Raw genomic sequence first — 18,966 nt, 5'->3', positions numbered from 1 at the left:
ATATATATATATATATATATATATAATCAGTGCATATTTTGTGTATATCAGATAGAAAAAGTAGACAGTGAATTAGGCCGGCTATTTGTGAGAAGATCCCCGTTAAATTGAAGCAACTAATGTATTTTGTTGGGGTATTATTACTTTTAGCCCGTGTCAGAAACTATTTATACCTGATAGTCGAAAAAGTGTGTAAAACTTGTATAATTTGTATATAACATATAGAATGTATGTGTGTGTGTGTATATATATATATATATATATATATATATATATATATATATATATATATATATATATATATATTGTTACAGCGGATCCATTTTTTGTAAAGATCTCCGGATTTTTACAGCGGCTATATAGTGTCATTTTTCGTATTTTATTGTGAATGCTTGGTGGGTTATTTTAAGAAAAAATTACATAGTATATCCGCTCTAAAAAATAATTGCCAAAAAAGTATATGTTTGTATATTATGTGTATAATTTATATATAGTATATACTCCCTCCGTTTCAATTTATGTGAATCTATTTCCTTTTTAGTCTGTGCCAAAAAAAGAATGACCTCTTTCCTTATTTGGAAACAATTTACCTTTACACAATGATTTATAGCCACACAAAATATATGTGCCTCATTTTACACCATAAGATTAAAAGTCTTCTCTCTTTTCTTAAACTCCGTGACGAGTCAAATGGGTTAACATAAATTGAAACGGAGGGAGTATAATTTATTATTGCCCTTCTTTTGATTTTAGTTATTGGGCTCAGATACTTAATTGGGCTTGAATAAAGATGACTTCCCTGAGCCCAACAAGTTGGCTCTGTACATCTTCCCCTACAATACGTCGGAATAATAATTAATTGCAGATTATATATTTTCAAGCAACGGTGTGCTCAAAGTATTGTACTTTCTGAACAAGGGATCTATAGATTGCTTGTTCCTCAAGTTGAGAGATTGTTCACTACCGATATCAGAAAGCAGTTTGCACAGATCTTAGAGCAAATTCCGATATGTCGACCGAAGAAGAAGCCGTCAGACGCCGTACGGCACTCGCCGACTATCGGAAGAAGCTCCTTCAGCACAAGGAGCTTGATGCTCGTGTTCGGACAGGTCACATTCTCAATCTTAAACCCTAGTGCTCTAATAATTGATGTTCAATATCATCAATTAATACTATTATTTACTCCTAAATGAGGTGGATTAGTTAATAATTCTTCAGTTCGATGCATATAACTTTTGTTCTTCTATGCGATTAGATACTGTATGTTCTATGCTGAAAGACGAAGCAGCAATTGTTAATGTGAGGGTTTAAATTCTTATATGTTTGAACCTGCCTGATACTTGTGTGAGATGCATGCCAATTTGCATTAAAATGTGATAGCTTTATGTTGAAATTAAGCATTACGCGGAAAGAAGAAGAAGATTAGAGAACTCATCGGGTGTCCTTGGATGATATAAGGATTTATAGGGTTCTGTGTTGCACTTCCAACAATTCAAATGTGTATATGTCAGCCAACACTTATGCTTTTCACTTGCTTAGGTGATTAGACAGATGATTAGCATAGGAGTGATTGAGTTTGTATTTTAATTTTAGGAAGAACTTTTAAAGATTAAAAGATTGAAACATCAAATAGGAAAGTCAATGCAAGTGAACAAGTCCATTAAACTACGTGTAAAAGTCACTTTCTTTTTACAGTTTCTGACCTCTGAAATTCTAAATCATTTCTCATCATTCCTTACCTATAAGTGCTTGATGTATTATTGTATCTTGACTTAAAATTTTCAGTCCTTTTTTGCACATGTGGACACACACACATATATGATTTTGGAATGTAAAAAATTCATGTATGTAATTATAATGATTTTGGAATGTAAAACATTTGTATGAATCTTCAAGGTTTGGGGTAAAACATAGTGGCTTATAATATAATGTAACCTAGTGGAGAATGTTTCTTATAGATTCAATCTTACAGATGTTATTGCTACATATCTTGTCTAACTTATCAACAATTCTTGCTCGTTGGACAATGGCTTCCTGTTCTCATAATAAGCAGGATTATTTTGCGTGAAACTGTTTCCTAGATCCTGTGGGATTTTACTGGGTTGTTGTTGTTGTTTGCTAGATCATGCCATTTCTTTTGGTCTTTTCATTTGTTAGATTTGTTCATTCACTAAAATGATTCTCTATCACCACAAAGTACAAGTGCTAGTACTTTATTGAGAAAAAAGGACAAGTTCTTACTTGCTGAATATCCAATCTTAGGTTGGAAATCTTTTGGACAGTTTCTTACTATAGAATAAAGATGAGAGGCTGATACAACATATAACATCCAGTCTTTTCCATAGGGCATATTAACAAATAATTCTTAATAGAGGTTTGCCAATTAAATCCAACTCTCTATCCCAAGCTAGTTGGTTCAACTGTATGAATCCTCTATATCTAATCCGTTATGTTGAGACATATTGTTATAGTATAGTTAAATACTTAGCTTTTAAGGAAAACTAAGTTTCTCTTGACCTAGAAGTTCTTAAAAATCACACTTATCTCTACACTAACATATAAGTCTAATTATGCTAAAAGAATCTTGGGAAATATTGTGTCTAATATTTGTAACATCTAAGCTTTAATCCCACCTAGTTGGTATCTCCTGTATGAATCCTTTGCTTCCATGTTATTCTTTTCTCAGTTAAGTTCGCATTGGTTTTGAGAGAGTGAGAGTGAAAAATTTAGAGCATATTTTTTTATAAGTGATCATGAGGCAATATATTTTTTTCTGTACTTTCATGATTATTCCTTGATATTTGTTCCGTCTATTAACTTGCCTTTTCTATAAGCTGATACAACAACAACAACATACCCAGTACAATCCCACAAGTGGGGCCTGGGGAGGGTAGTGTGTATGCAGACCTTACCCTACCTCATAGTATTCAGAATGTTTTGATCTTTTGTTATTGTATTGCTTCTACTAATTGTAAAGTTGCTCTCTTCAGTGAGAGAAAACTTGCGGGCTACCAAAAAGGAATATGCTAAAACAGAAGATGATTTAAAGTCTCTTCAGAGTGTTGGGCAGATCATTGGAGAAGTGCTCCGACCTCTAGATAATGAGCGTTGTAAGTGCCTTTATCTTGACTAATATTACTTTACTCCTAGGAATGCACTATTGACCACAAAGTTGTGGTATCTTTCCTTTTCTTTTGACATGAAAGAAGTTGCTAAGGAACTGGAAGAAATTTATGGGGCTAACCAGTACTTTCCATTACTGTCTCAGTGATAGTTAAAGCTAGCAGTGGCCCACGGTATGTGGTTGGCTGTCGCAGTAAAGTGGACAAGGAAAAATTGACTTCGGGCACAAGAGTGGTTCTCGATATGACGACACTTACAATTATGCGAGCACTCCCCCGTGAAGTCAGTAGTTATTGTTTGCTTGCAAGCACTAAGTGTTTGGGTTTATGTTTAAAATTATTACATTTGTCCATCCCCAATTTCCTCATGGTGAGAAATTTATGGCAGGTTGATCCTGTAGTACACAACATGCTTCATGAAGATCCTGGTAACATAAGTTACTCTGCTGTGGGTGGACTGTCAGATCAGATCAGGGAGCTGAGAGAATCCATAGAGTTACCTCTAATGAACCCCGAGCTTTTCCTTCGTGTTGGGATTAAGCCTCCAAAGGTAAATTGTTCAATGTAATCTTGTGTTACACATTCTTCTAAGTTTGTCGGCATGACAAAGATTGATCTTGCTTTTAATATGTCTCAGGGTGTTCTTCTCTATGGGCCGCCTGGAACGGGCAAGACATTGTTAGCCAGGGCAATTGCTAGCAACATAGATGCCAATTTCTTAAAGGTTGGATTACTAGAGTTTTAGATATATCCTCCTGTCTAATAGCATCTGATAGTGTGGACTTTTATAAATGGTGATTCCTGCAGGTTGTGTCAAGTGCCATTATTGATAAGTACATAGGTGAGAGTGCAAGATTGATCCGGGAAATGTTTAATTATGCTCGTGATCACCAAGTAAGTTTTCAATTGCATTCACTACATAAAATTTCTGAAAATCATAAAATTGGTGATTCCTGGAGGTGGCATAAAATCTGAAAATCATTGTCTTTATTGTAGCCCTGCATCATTTTCATGGATGAGATTGATGCAATTGGTGGACGTCGTTTTAGCGAGGGGACAAGTGCAGACCGTGAAATTCAAAGAACGCTCATGGAATTGCTTAATCAGTTGGATGGATTCGACCAGCTTGGAAAGGTAGAGGTTGATCTTAGATGTTTGCTTCTATATATGTTGGAATTTGTTCCATAGTCCACGATCTATGATTTGCATCCTTCATACATAGTCTCTTTGAATTCTTCAAGTTTGATTAAATATGAGGAAGGAATGTTAAAGTTGCTTATCATAGTCTATTCTTAGAATCTGTGCATAAATTGCTTCACCGTTTAAATAACCTATCCATAGGTCTTCCTCCTTAATAGGAGGAAAAGTGACATCCAAGTTCGGATTTTGTTTACTTTGATTAGTCTAATCTCTTTGAATTTGTAATTTTAAACTTGGAATTCAATAGTTATTTTGAGCATGTTCGTAGAGGAGCAGAATGCATAAAAGGGGCTGGGATATTGTTTGTTTGCCTGAGTCGTTTTAATCTTTATTCGGTTTTCAGGTAAAAATGATTATGGCAACGAATAGACCTGATGTTTTGGACCCAGCTCTTCTTCGCCCTGGTCGGTTAGATAGAAAGATAGAAATACCCTTGCCTAATGAACAATCAAGAATGGAAGTCCTCAAGATCCATGCTGCTGGGATAGCCAAACATGGTGAAATTGATTATGAGGCTGTTGTCAAGCTTGCTGAGGTGGGCTAATGATGTTAACAAGAAACATCATTATATCGCTTCTGTCACATCAAAATTCTGACAGCATTGTTTTTATCCTCAGGGTTTTAATGGGGCTGATCTGCGGAATGTTTGCACTGAAGCCGGTATGTCTGCGATTCGTGCAGAGCGTGATTATGTCATCCATGAGGATTTCATGAAGGTATTTGTCTTCTTTTCCAAAATTTCTCTTAGTAAACTGGTAATTTTTAATTTCACTGTCTGACTATTCTGAGTTCACCATATAGAGTTCTTCATGCCACCGAAGTGTTGGTGGTTTTTTTTTTCTCTTTTGGTAAGAGTGTTACTGGTTGTTAAAAGAGTAATGTAGTGACTCATGGTAAATCTGCATGCGTCTTATCATGTGAAGCACCTCTGGTTTTAGATTTTGTACAACTACTCTAGATAGCATTGCTTAATTCTTATTGTTAATGAAGGCATGCCTAGAATCCTTTCACTCAGGGACATAGGTTTGTTTTGGAAGAGATGACCTCGTGTTTCTACTTCGTTAGTAGTATCTGTATTCTTAAATTCTTTCTCCCTATTTTTCATCCTATTTTTCATCGTTGAAACTTTGTTCCAGAAGAGATGCGGCATTGCTTCTACTTTATTAGTTTTTCTCTTTTGTTGTTCCGAAATTCTTTTTTCCTATTCTATCTTCATTTTCCTGTAGGCGGTAAGGAAACTGAATGAAGCAAAGAAACTTGAATCAAGTGCTCACTACAGTGCTGATTTTGGTAAGGAATAAGCATGGGTGCAAGGGCCTCGGACCAATGACACAACCGAACGCGATCTGCGCTTTACTGTGCTTGTGCCATTTGAGATTTGTTTATTCTGTATTTTAGATTATGTGAAGCAGCCACCTCTTTCCCTAAAAGCAGCCTGCCTTTACTGATTTTATTTCTGTCACATCTGTTGAAGGATGGCAGAATAGAAGATACACGATAGATGTTTATTTGCTGTATTGCGTTTCTATGTGCTGAATTATGATTTGCCTTGGACCCAAAAAGAAAAACAAACGTTTAGTTGATCCTCAGGTGGTATAAAGGTTGTGGTACTCAATACAGCAGAGGGATCCAATCGAATTCTTTTCTCAGCTGAGTGTAGTTTTATGTTCTCTTGTAATTTCTTCAATTCAAATCGATCTCGAAATTGTATAAGATTTCTTGCCATCAAATAACGTGACAGAGAACAGTAAAAGCCAAGTAGTCAATTAGCCAGATGAACCAATTAACGGCGTGAGGTTACAACAGTGGACTACCATAATACAGTTTTAACAATTTAAATTATCCTAGAGTCTAGGTTGAAAATATTTAATAGCATTCACGTACGCCCAAGGGAGTAAAGCCTATGCAATGAGATCCCTTTGGCCTTGTTCTTAATCTCCTCCATGAACAACTTCAACTTCAAACTACATATAAATTGAAATATAGCTGCGTCTACTGCCACTGCAATGCATCCACAGCTTGCTGGTGAACTTGTTTATCACCTGCTGCCACTACATTGAAACCTGCCAATTGGACACCGAATTTAATTCACATATCGACTTGGGACATATTTTCAGATATCCAAGGTTAGGTTGTGTATGTGAAATGACATTTTTTAATGAGAACAGTGAAAAGAATTACTTGGGGCTGGTGAACCAGCAGAAGCTTCCCAAGTAAGTTGTTGTCCTTTCCAGTCGGTTATAATTCCTCCGGCACCTTCTATTACTGGTATAAGTGATAGGATGTCGTATGGCTGAAATTTTTTGTTTTTAAATCAGCATAGAGATTGTGAAAACCAAAAAACCAATTTAATGTCACTGGCTGAGGGAAGTAAAACAGCGAAATTTTCACCCCTGCACCAATATTATCAGGCAGGGTATATACCGAAGTTTCAATCAGTTAGTAATATTGGAGATAACCAAAGAGACGCTAGCTGTCCTCTATAAGGAAGGGAAAAACCTCAATATGCACGTTTGGTGAAGTAAAAATCGTATCTTTGTTAGTCTAGGTAATAGAGCAAGGAGTGAGTAGCGGACCTTAAGACCAGACTCTATTACAAGATCCACAAATCCAGACGCCAATAGGGCATAAGCATAGCAATCACATCCGTACAGTGGAACTTTCACCTGTAACAAATATAGAGGGAAGAGATAAGAATTCATAGTGGAGGAAAGAGAGTGAAACTTATTCATTCTCTCTTCCTCTTCAGTTTCCTCCCTACTCAGATCTTCTCATTGCACTCATTCCCTAGTTTTTGCTATCTTGATTGCACATTAGCTAGAACTCTATCCAATGATTTTTTGGCCATAGAATTACATACCTTGCTTCTAACACGAGCAAAGGCAAGCTCAGCGTCGCCTTCGAACAAATGTGGGCTAGTAGTGTACCTGAACTTGAAGAAAGAATGAAAATGAGAACTAGATGTAGCACAATTTTGATAACCCTGAGAAATTGAACAGATACACAGAATACAAGTACTTGAAGGTGAATAACAATGTTCTATCTTTTATAGAGAAAACTGAAAAGGTTCCAAGGAGCAACGTACAGGTAGGCCTTTGAAAGACTTGAACAACTGCGAGTAGAGATTTCTTGCCCATTCATGCTAGTGCGCCGCCCACTTAAACCAGTCCACCTCTCTTTCAGTACAGGCTGGTCAATAATACCAAGAATCTGGAAAGGCATGAATGAAGAGATCACATAGACAAACTTTTGAAAACATAGTTTATCTGCATGTGTCTAACAGTCTACGGGAGCATAATATAAGGAGATTAAAGATAGTATCCTAGGCTGGAACTCTCATTACACCATGAGAAAGTTAAATGAGGTGGTTCCAGAGTCGATCACAATATTACTAACACAAGTGATCCCATATGGCACTAAGGAAAGAAAGCATAGATATAATATTATGTTCACACCTATTAAGAAATCAAAAAGGCAAAAGCACCTACGTTATATTGCTAATTTCTTAAACAGACATCAATATTCCAACTCAGGCATCAGACCTTTCGCCCTTCAAGAAGAGGGAAAACATATACAGGTATAGAACCAAATGAGTAATGCATACAGGAACCATGCATGAACCAAGTGATCTAGGACTTCACTGTTGTGAGAGAAATGAAATAAAGAGGCGATTAAGCATGTTCTCAATATGGATATTCAATTGTATTTGGTATAGAAAATCTCTTGTAGACATTTAGGCAGAGTCTACATGAGAACCTCAAATTTCCCTTTTTGCTGTTATTTTTGGTTTATAAGTTCACGAGTATCTATCTCCGTTTCCTTTTTAATAAGTTATACCCGATGTCTTCTGCCAAGAGAAAATTTTCTTAGCTACAGTTAGAAAATCAAAAGTATGCCAACAGACACTGTTTTAGTGTAAAATAACCCTTGGATTTCCAACTAGCAAACACTGTCTCGACAAGAATGAAGTTTTGGAGAAAAATTGATAGTTGACAGGACTAATAAGCAAGCTTTCATTGATCTAATAGCAAACAAGGCTTATTAATGATAAAAATAAAATCAACTGGCTGGCGATTCATACCGGTTTACCTTTGTACAACAGAGCAATAAGAGTGCCAAACAAGGGTTTCCCTGGTGAGCAAAAAGTATACTGATTCATGAATATTTGAACTACAAGTTAAACAGAGTTGATATGGGAAAGACAAGCAGGTACCTGTAATGAAACTCTTCGTCCCATCTATTGGATCTAAAACCCAAACATACTCTGCAATTTCGTCCTTACACCTCCATCCCTTCTCCTCTCCATAACTATCACCAAGCAGTTCAAACACAGATTTTCAGCAAGCGTACACAGATTGTGTAATACATGAAACAGAGACAAAAGGTCTCCAATATAGATATCAGGAAAAGCATCATTGTAACTCTTGATCAATGTTTAAGGCTTCAATGGCATTGAAAGACAGCCTTCCATTTTTATTCCAACACACTGGTGATGACACAATACAGAATATCAAGAACAAAAAATATAATAATTGCATTGACTTGTGCCCATCGAATTAAAAGTGTGAATGGTATTCAGCTACCACGAGGACGATCCTACACAAGCAGATAGACTGGGCTACCAGTTAAAATTTGTGGAAAATTCACTTGTATTCTATTACTGTCTTATCAAAGTTCAAAGCACGGGAGCTTTTCAGCAAATAAGATCCATTTTAACTGTACTGCCTGCGGTTTTTTCTAGAAGATTTATCTTTCGGCTCTCGATAGAATGAGATATGGCATGTCACAAAATAAGTTTTCCAGCGAGTACATAACCACAACGAGATAGTGCCTTTCTTTCCCTATGGCGAGTGTGAGGTTATGTTGACAAATATCATATGCTAACCGTCATACTAAGATAAGCCATTCTGAGCTAAAAGCAACAGGAATGCCAAGCTGAAAATGGTCGGTCCATCCATAGGCCATTCAGTTTAAAATTTTAACATGCACACATATTGGAATAGGGAATACTCCTCTCGAATGCTGTCAAAAAATCACATTCTGTGAACCGAAAGGGGAAGCCTACTCATCGATCAATTAGAAGTTAAAAATGGAGAGACTAACTTCTATGCATGGACATCATAGAAAATATCTACACGATTAGGTCACTATTTACATGTAATATTTTTGATAGACATTAATTATTAATCAGATAAAAAATAGTAAATGACATGATAAAAATCACTGGTAAGAATTTTTACATTGTTAGTTAGTGTATACAAGGATAGCGATATTAAAGCGAGCAATAAGTAAACTAGTGAGAGCAAAAACTAGTAACTCACATTGCATGGGAAGGGAAATTCTCTTGAATTATCTTCACCATAGATTCCTCTGCCGCTTGATCAGCAATCGTCACCGGACCTTTAACAATAAATTTCCACAAACATTTGAAAAAAATTCTCCGGATTGTTAACATTCGCAAGCAATTTATCCACGTAAATTAAAATCAACAAGACTCACTCGAATCTTCTTTATCGAGAATATCGAAGCTTTTCCGGAAGTATTTGCGGATAACTTCACCAGCAGCATCGGCCATTTTGTTACCTACAGCAGCAAATTTGTCGAGCTCAGAGTCCTCAATTCCTAAATCAGCGATATGTGCGTTATTAGCGAGCACACAATTCGAAGTCATCGTAGGCAACGATAGTTTGACTCCGCGTGAGATTGCGAACGAATTGGTACCGGAATGTGGAAAAGCAAGTGAATCGGAGACGATTCTCCGGCTATTAACGACGGAGATTGATGAGGAAAGAGGTATAGAGGTGCGGGGATTTAGAGAAAGGAAGTGAGATTGAGAGATCATTTGGAGTTGCATTGAGGAGTTTTAATAGGGCGGGAAAAGGAAGTGCTTCACGAGAGAAAGATCGGTGGGAGTTGGGAGTGAGAAGGAGCAACAGCACAGATGGCGTAAAGCGGCGTATTGGTAAGGGGAAGTATGGAAGCTGATGTGTTTTCCACCGTCCGATGTGGAGTCATTTATCTCCGCAATTACAAGATACAACAGTGCGGCCCAACTGTTAAAATATACCGTATTTCTTTAATAACCATTCTGCTTGAAAGTTTAGAGCTGGTTCCGTAATATACCAATCTATATACATATATATATATATATATATAGAGACATAGACAAGGTGATGTGGCAGGCCTTCATATTTATCTTTTATCTCCTTTTCTTTTTGAGTTTTACTCTATTTTTTTCTTTATTTTCTAATTAAAGGATTAGTTGTATTCTACCTTTATTAAGTTTGATTAAATAATGTAACAGACGTATTAATTTATTGTGCCGAAATGATATCACTTTAGGATCACGATTACTGTTTGTGCTTAAAAATTCAAAAGCCACAAACTAAAAGGTTCACATTAATTACGACACCAAAAGCCGCATTAGTTATTCATCCGTAAGGTAAATATAAAGTAGAACTCTTTCGTCTAATTCTTAGTTTATTTTGACCCTTTTCCCTTTCTTTTTGGTTTCTAATGCCATATTATATTGAAAGAAGAGACTAGGGCCTTTTCCGCCCATTTTCCCGACTTAATGCGATGATGATTTTGATGTCGGTACATGCTAAGTAACAACAACAACCCAGTGTAATCCAACTAGTAGAGTTTGAGGAGGGTAGTGTGTACGCAGACCTTACCCCTACCCCGAAGGAGTAGAGATGCTGTTTCCGAAAGACCCTCGGCTCAATAAGACAAAATGACAAAAGAACAAAAGAAAACAATATTAGTAACACCACAGAACAATATGAAATATATATATATATATATATATATGAAAAATAAGAACAACATGAAATCAAGAGGCATGATACCAAGCAAAAGCAAAATAGTATCCTTACTAAACTAGTCCCCCAAAGTTATGACATAAGGCAATACTCAGCTATCTCCTAACCTACAACCTTAATACTCGACCTCCACATATTCCTATCAAGTGCCATGTCCTTGGAAATCTGAAGCATCGCCATATCCTGCCTAATCACCTCCCCCTAATACTTCTTAGGCCGCCCTCTACCTCTTTTCGAGCCCTCTACAACCAGCCGTTCACACCTCCTTACTGGAGCATCTGGGCTTCTCCTCTGAACGTGCCCGAACCACCTGAGTCTTGCTTCCCGCATCTTGTCATCAATGGGAGCCACGCACACCTTCTCTCGAATATCATCATTCCTAATCTTATCCATCCTACTATGCCCACACATCCACCTCAACATCCTCATTTCTGTTACCTTCATCCTCTGAATATGTGATTTCTTAACCGGCCAACACTCAGCCCCATACATCATGGTCGGCCTAACCACCACTTTATAGAACTTACCTTTGAGTGTTAGTGGCACTCTTTTGTCACACAATACTCCAGATGTTAACCTCCACTTCATCCATCCTACCCCGATACGGTGCGTAACATCCTCGTCGATCTCCCATCCCCCATGGATAACCGACCCAAGGTACTTGAAGCTGTCTCTACTCTGGATGACCTGCGATTCAAGCCTCACATCCACGCCCACTTCCCTCTGCTCAGCGCTAAATTTACACTCCAGGTATTCCGTCTTTGTCCTGCTAAGCTTGAAACCCTTAGATTTAAAAACTTGTCTCCAGACCTCCAGCTTCTCGTTAACACCAGTTCGCGTCTCATCAATTAGAACTATGTCATCAGCGAATAGCATGCACCATGGCACATCCCCTTGAATGTGATGTGTTAACGCATCCATCACCAGGGCGAATAGGAACGTACTGAGCGCAGAACCTTGGTGTAACCCCATAACAACCGGAAAATCCTCAGTCGCCTCCCACTGTCCTAACCCGAGTCTTTGCACCATTATACATGTCCTTAATCGCCATAATATAGGGAACCGACACGCCTTTTGCCTTCAAGCTTCTCTAGAGAACTTCTCTAGGAACCTTGTCATACGCTTTTTCTAGGTCAATAAACACCATGTGCAGATCTTTCTTCTTATCTCTGTACTGTTCAACCAACATCCTAACAAGGTGTATAGTTTCTGTAGTAGAACAACCCGGCATGAAACCAAATTGGTTGTCGGAGACGGATACCGTCATCCTCAACCTTGCTTCAACTACCCTTTCCTATACTTTCATAGTATGACTTAGTAATTTGATACCCCTATAATTGTTACAGCTCTAGATATCACCTTTGTTCTTATACAGTGGGACCACCGTACTCCACATCCACTCATCTGGCATCCTCTTTAACTTAAAAATAACATTCAACAACCTAGTCAACCACTCCATACCTGTTTTCCCCACACACTTCTAAAATTCCACCGGAATTTCGTCAGGCCCGGTCGCTTTGCCCCTACTCATCTTACTCATAGCTCCCACGACCTCCTCAACCTTGATGCGCCTGCAGTACCCAGAGTCAGCGTGACTCTCGGAATGCTCCAATTCACCGAACACAATATCCCGATCCCCTACTTCATTAAGAAGATCCTGAAAGTAAGTCTGCCATCTCCTCTTAATCTGGGATCGTCCATCAATACTCTCCCACCGTCATCCTTGATGCATCTCACTCGGTCTAAATCTCGATCTTTCCTCTCTCTCAGCTTGGCCAGCCTAAATAACTTATTCTCCCCTCATTTTTCCCCTAGTTCCTCGTACATACGACTATAAGCCGCAGTCTTAGCCTCCGTGACCGCCATCTTCACTTCCTTCCTAGCTACCTTATACCTCTCCATGCACGCTCGCCTCTCCCCCTCGCCTATGCTCCCCCTAACGCCCGGTACGCCTCCTTTTTGGCTTCCACTTTACCTTGTACCACTTCATTCCACCACCATTCTCCTTTGTGCCTACCAGTGACTCCTGTTGAGACCCCTAACACCTCTCTCGCAGCCTCTCTTATATAGTTTGATGTCGTTGATCACATAGAGTTCGCGTCACCACTGCTCCTCCAAGCTCCCATAACCGACAACCGCCCTTCCAACTCTTGAGCTTTGTCCTTAGTTAAGGCTCCCCACCTGATTCTCGGTGTTCCTCGACCCGACATTTTCCTCCTCTTCACCATAATACCAACGTCCATCACCAAGAGCCTATGTCGCGTCACAAGTATCTCACCTGGAATCACCTTGCAATCCTTGCACAAGCCTCTGTCGCGCCTCCTGAGGAGGAGATAGTCAATTTGAATCTTCGCCACTGCATTTTGAAAAGTAACCAAACGCCCCTCCCTCTTTGGAAAACAAGAGTTAGCAACCACCAACCCAAAAGCCTTAGCGAAGTCCAGTAACGAGGTTCCTCCTTCATTCCTCTCCCCAAAACCAAAGCCTCCATGCACTTCGTCATACACACCTGCGTCCGACCCAATATGGCCATTGAAATCCCCTTCTATGAATAACTTCTCATTAGGTGGTACCTGATGAATAATCTCATCCAACCCCTCCCAAAAGCGTCGTTTAACCTCCTCATCGAGGCCCATATGAGGCGCATAGGCACTAACGACGTTTACGATGCACTGAGCAACCACCAACTTAATACTCATCAATCTATCATTCACTCGTCTAACCTCAACAACATACTCTCTAAGTTCCCTATCCATCAATATACCCACTCCATTCCTACCCTTCTGGGTTCCAGAGTTCCAAAGTTTATACCCATCTACGTCCCTCGCTCTCGACCCTGCCCACCTTGTCTCCTGGAGTAAATGAAAAACTGATTAATACTCTTTTTGAACTATTCACATACTATTATATTTCAATCTTTTTTATCCTTGAAAAGTTTCCTTCGCTGCTTTTTGTTGTCGTTTTACGTACTAATATGTTTTCCCTCATTTTTAATGAATTTTTCATATCGGTTTAGAATTTAATATTTGTTCTTTAATTCTAATGATACAAATTTAGATAGAGTTGAATAAAAAATGATGAATCCTCTACTAAATAAGAAGATATAAAGAAATTAAAACGGTGAATTCTAATTTTAGAGTGATAGAAAACACTATCAAGGTATCTTTTTTTACAACTCTTTTCTTATTTAAGTTCCGCTTAAATTTAATGTTTAACAACTGTTGCAGGGTATGATGAATAACAAAAAACAAATGAGAATTCAAAGTTTTTCATTTTTTGGATTAACCTTGGCGAAGCGTGAGAAAAAAAAAACAATAGAAAGGAAAAAAAAAAAAGTAAAAGAGAAACTACCAACGGCAAATATATCGAAAACAATTACTCAATTCGTGTCAAATTATCTCGTGGTAACTAACTGTCTCAAATTATATATTTCTCTATTTATCCTTAGTAGAATTATGTTATTAATGACGACAACGAGTAAATATTTAATGAAAATAGATTATAACTTAAACATAAGTAAGGGTAAAATTAGTCACATACCCTTTCAAATTAATAAAAGAGGACATAGAAAATTTAATAGCTTTTACTGAATAGGAGAATTAAGAGGGAAATTAATTAAGGAATAATATAAAAGGAGAGGAGGGGGATAGTAAAAGGAAACATGGAAAATGGAAAACAAATAGCCAAAAAAATAAATAGGCCAGCCAAATAAACAAAGGAAGTCAATGGAGAGATACAACTTGAAATGTCACTTTTCTCATATTTTACTATTTTTAGTTTAAACACTTCTCATTTTATTTTCTCTTTTTATTTTATTTTTATTTATCTTAATTGAATGTAATGTTTAGAAGAAAAAAGTTTTACAGTATCATCTAAAGGATCAACAATCAACAAACAGAGAGTTTGCCTTAGGCTTTCTATGTTGTTAAGTTCCACCTTTTTATTAGTATAAATATACAGGTCATGATTTGCTTTTACTTTTTCTTCAGTCTTTCTGAAAAATTTATCTTTTCCAAAATATTTTTGGATGTATAAATCTGTTTGGATTAGATTGTAAAAGAATAATTAAAGATATATTTACTATTTAAAGTAAAACATACCCTATTGTCATAAGAATAATTAAAGATATATTTACTATTTAAAGTAAAACATACTCTATTGTCATACATGAAATTTTTTATTTTTTCAAGCTCAATAAAAAATCATAAATATTACTCTTTTGTTTGAACTTATATGTTTTACCAGATTTATTTATTTAGTACTTTTTTCTTTGTATATCACATATCTTTTTAATTTATTTTTTTTTTTCAAAAAATGGTAAACATCATATAATATTTTAGAAATATATATATATACAATTTTTAGAGACATATATAGAAGAAGTAATTCATCTTTTCTATTTGCAAATTCTTTTCTATCTAAAGATTTTTGCAAGAAGGTCATTTCGTAAATTTACTATTATTTCTCAGCGTGAAGCACGGATAAATTTACTAGTTTCTTAACTAAATTCTTCAAGTTTGTCGCATAAGTATAAATTCTTTCATTGATGTTAATAACTCGTCAGTGTTCATGTATATTTTTATTTTTTTTTGAGAGAAAAGGAAAATACTTATATTAATATTAAGTAGGATCCCGAAAATTACATTCCATGTGTCTTTTAAAACATTTAAATTACGTATGCGTTTGGACATAAAAATTGTAATTTTTGACAAAAATAATATTTGGAGTTAAGTTGAAAAATGGTATTCGGAATTTGAAATTATATTTGGACATGCATCTCACATGAAAAGTTGTTACAGTTTTGTGAGTGAGGAGAAAAAAAACGGAACATTTTGAAAAAGTGGTCAAAACTAATTTTTGATTTTTAAAAAATTCATATTCAAAAAATTCCAAAAAAACTTGCAAAATTTCATGGACAAATACATTCTTTAAAAAAAGATTTATGGACAAAATAGACCTACGTATACTAGCCAACCTACTACATACCCTTTGTCAATACCAATCAGCTGTCAAAACCGGTCAGCCCAGCCCAAGCCTCACGGGCTTTTAAATTTGGAGGGCTAGGCCGGCCCGGCCCGCCACATGAATAGGCCTTAAAATGGCCAGCCCAACCCGACCCTAAGAGGGCCACGGGCTAGGGCGTGCCGACCTTTCAATTTTTTTTAAGAAAAAAGAATTTCTTTAAATCCTTAAATATTTTTTTCGTGACATAGTCGATTAATCATGTAAATAACTTCTGTTTGCTTAGAGCGTAAAAAAAGACTTGATATTTAACGAGGAATCTCGTAATTGAAATGCAAATTCTCTATATCTCTAACTCTTCTTTTTTAAAGTTACATAGAATATCTTCTTAATGCTTTTCTTCATTTTTTTCGGATTCAGGGATTGCTTCAATAAGTTTAAATGCTGAGATTTTTTAATTTAGGATTAATATCATTTGTTGATTTCATCATTATAGACAATAAATTTTTTAAAATTCCTGAAATTTGCTAGTGGTCAATTGTTTTTTTTTTGGTTATTCAAAAATGATCTTTTTCTATACTAAAGAGCAATTTAAATATTAATAGTATATTAAAGTAATCCAAACTGATCATTGGCCACTTAAAGTAATATTTTCTTTTGAAAATTAATTATTATTGGCCAACTAAAACTTTTCAAGTTCGTTATTAATTAAGCAAAAGAAAAACTAATTTATCATATTACATTCATATTAAAAATGTAAATTCTAGTTGATATGGAAGGGTAAATGAGCAATCTAGGGTTGAGGGTTGGGTTGTAAATTATAAGCCTCAATTTTAAATAGGCTCAAGAAATTCTAGCCCTACCCTACCCAACTAGCAGGCTGGGTTGGGCTGGCCTCACAGGCTAAGCCCATTTTGACGGCTCTAGTCTGCACTAGAAACCCAATAAAGCGAATGTAGCAAATTTCTCGAATCAATTTGCACGCAAAATTATTTTTAAGGGATTTTTACATTCCTATGTCATATAGTAAACTGTATTACCCTCAATGCTTAACTTTTAATATAATTACCTTTTATATACCTAATTACTATTTATGTACATTTTAGGGGGTTTAATGGTATTAATTAGTCTCCTAATTTAACTCTACCGTATATTCCCACTCCCCCCATTTTCTCTCTCCAAATCCCACCTCCTCACCCAGTATCAAACCATACCCCACGATTTCCTCTTCAATCACCCAATTTCTTCTTCTAAAACCAGTGAAAATCTGTAACCCCTCCACCATTGACAACTATTAAAAAGACATTGTTTGTTTGGATTGGATGTTGTTGCAAGGAATTGAGAATTCTCTCTACGTCTCTCTCTATCTCTCAATCCCAAATTTCAATAATATAAAGCAAAGGAAAAGAGAGCAGCAATTCCACCATTGACAGGCATTAAAAAGCTTTGAAGCTTTGAAACTTTGAATTCGAATTTGGTTTTTAAAAATCATTATTTATTAGGATTGGGTGTTGTTGCAAATAATTGGGAATATGATTTGGAGTTTATATCTCAATTTTGAGGGGTTTTGGTGAAGATTAGACTTGGATTTGGCTGAATTTCAGATTGAAACTCGAAGAAGAAGAAAAAGAAGAAGAAGACATGACATACATTATATTGCAGAAATTGTAGAAAAATTGTATTCAGTTGTTTATTTATTTTTCTTTAATTCATTTAACTATTGTATGAATGTTGAACAACATTGTATAAAAATTGTATTTAAGTGGTATTATATTGTAGTTGTATATAATTGAGTAGAAATAATGTACAAAAATTGTAGATAAGTTGTATAATATATAATTAGTTGTATGAAATTTATTTTTACTATGTATAAATCAGATACAAAATATACAAAAGATATATTGTATAAAGTTTGTATTTAAGTTTTATGTTATTGTAGTTGTATTTAACTGGGTAGAAATAATGTGTGAAGGTTGTAGATAAATTGTATAATATACAATTAATTGTATGAAATTTATTTTTACTATGTATAAATCAGATACAAAATATACAAAAGACATATTGTATAAAAATTATATTTAAGTGGTGATATACTTGTAGTTGTATATAATTGAGTTGAAATAATGTATGAAAATTGTACATAAGTTGTAGATAAGTTGTATAATATATAATTAGTTGTATGAAATTTGTTTTTACTATGTATAAATCAGATACAAAATATACGAAAGACATATTGTATAAATTTTGTATAAAATTTGTATTTAAGTTGTATGTTATTGTAGTTGTATTTAAATGGGTAGAAATAATGTGTGAAAATTGTAGATAAGTTGTATAATATATAATTAGTTGCATGAAATTTGTTTTTACTATGTATAAATCAGATACAAAATATATAAAAGATATATTTTATAAAATTGTATAAAAATTGTATTTGTGTAATAAGGAATAGGTATTCATTCTATCTATAGTATTCACTTATTTAACCATATTTGTACTACGTTTTATGCTAGCCGTCGAAATCTTCTTATTTGATTCAATTTGTGACTAACAACAATGTACGTGTACAAGTTTACAAAGGTAGATTTGCTTTTGATTCATTAACAAAAAAAATTATCCGCATTAAATTTTGGCTGAAATTTTTTCATGTTTAGAGATAAAAACAAGAAAAATGACAAGCAAAAATCTTCCAGATTGTTCTCGTTCCAGATTCCTTGTTTCTTATGTCTTTTTGCCCATGAGTTCGAATTCACATGATTTTTGTTAATACTTGTGGTATTACGACTCGGATTTCCTACCCTCGGGAGTCATAATGGCGCCTACTCATAGAAGCTAGGCAAGCCACGAAATTCAGAGTTTAA

General features: G+C 35.7%; 3 protein-coding genes across 3 annotated transcripts; 1 reads left to right on the top strand and 2 right to left on the bottom strand.

Annotated features, from left to right (window-relative positions):
* Positions 1-851: 851 nt before the first annotated feature.
* LOC104216627 (26S proteasome regulatory subunit S10B homolog B) lies at positions 852-5,971 on the top strand. Its single transcript, XM_009766725.2, has 10 exons — positions 852-1,109; positions 2,991-3,110; positions 3,269-3,405; positions 3,511-3,672; positions 3,760-3,846; positions 3,930-4,016; positions 4,119-4,256; positions 4,666-4,857; positions 4,940-5,038; positions 5,549-5,971. The coding sequence occupies exons 1-10, from the start codon at positions 1,010-1,012 to the stop codon at positions 5,621-5,623; spliced, it is 1,197 nt and encodes a 398-aa protein (XP_009765027.1). The 5' UTR covers positions 852-1,009; the 3' UTR covers positions 5,624-5,971.
* A 99-nt stretch (positions 5,972-6,070) lies between these two features.
* Positions 6,071-10,353, bottom strand: LOC104216633 (bifunctional phosphatase IMPL2, chloroplastic). Its single transcript, XM_009766739.2, has 9 exons — positions 9,822-10,353; positions 9,644-9,722; positions 8,536-8,630; positions 8,404-8,453; positions 7,408-7,532; positions 7,183-7,249; positions 6,899-6,988; positions 6,504-6,615; positions 6,071-6,385 (listed from the first exon to the last, which is right to left on the bottom strand). The coding sequence occupies exons 1-9, from the start codon at positions 10,174-10,176 to the stop codon at positions 6,315-6,317; spliced, it is 1,044 nt and encodes a 347-aa protein (XP_009765041.1). The 5' UTR covers positions 10,177-10,353; the 3' UTR covers positions 6,071-6,314.
* A 2,877-nt stretch (positions 10,354-13,230) lies between these two features.
* LOC104216660 (uncharacterized) lies at positions 13,231-14,134 on the bottom strand. The gene is made up of 2 exons (XM_070157409.1): positions 14,117-14,134; positions 13,231-13,998 (listed from the first exon to the last, which is right to left on the bottom strand). Exons 1-2 carry the CDS (start codon positions 14,132-14,134, stop codon positions 13,231-13,233), a joined length of 786 nt encoding a protein of 261 aa, XP_070013510.1.
* Between the last annotated feature and the right edge of the window lie 4,832 nt (positions 14,135-18,966).

Source organism: Nicotiana sylvestris, chromosome 1, assembly GCF_000393655.2.
Source record: "Nicotiana sylvestris chromosome 1, ASM39365v2, whole genome shotgun sequence".
Taxonomy (NCBI): domain Eukaryota; kingdom Viridiplantae; phylum Streptophyta; class Magnoliopsida; order Solanales; family Solanaceae; genus Nicotiana; species Nicotiana sylvestris.
This window is presented reverse-complemented; position numbering and strand designations above follow the sequence as displayed.

Excerpts from the sequence above, each read along its gene's own strand:
- LOC104216627 (XM_009766725.2), top strand. The coding sequence starts at position 1,010 with ATGTCGACCGAAGAAGAAGCCGTCAGACGCCGTACGGCACTCGCCGAC. Across the intron at positions 1,110-2,990 it reads TGATGCTCGTGTTCGGACAG|TGAGAGAAAACTTGCGGGCT; the intron begins GTCACATTCTCA and ends TGCTCTCTTCAG. Across the intron at positions 3,111-3,268 it reads ACCTCTAGATAATGAGCGTT|TGATAGTTAAAGCTAGCAGT; the intron begins GTAAGTGCCTTT and ends TTACTGTCTCAG.
- LOC104216633 (XM_009766739.2), bottom strand. The coding sequence starts at position 10,176 with ATGCAACTCCAAATGATCTCTCAATCTCACTTCCTTTCTCTAAATCCC. Across the intron at positions 8,631-9,643 it reads AATTTCCCTTCCCATGCAAT|TTATGGAGAGGAGAAGGGAT; the intron begins GTGAGTTACTAG and ends GCTTGGTGATAG. Across the intron at positions 8,454-8,535 it reads GACGAAGAGTTTCATTACAG|GGAAACCCTTGTTTGGCACT; the intron begins GTACCTGCTTGT and ends TTTGCTCACCAG.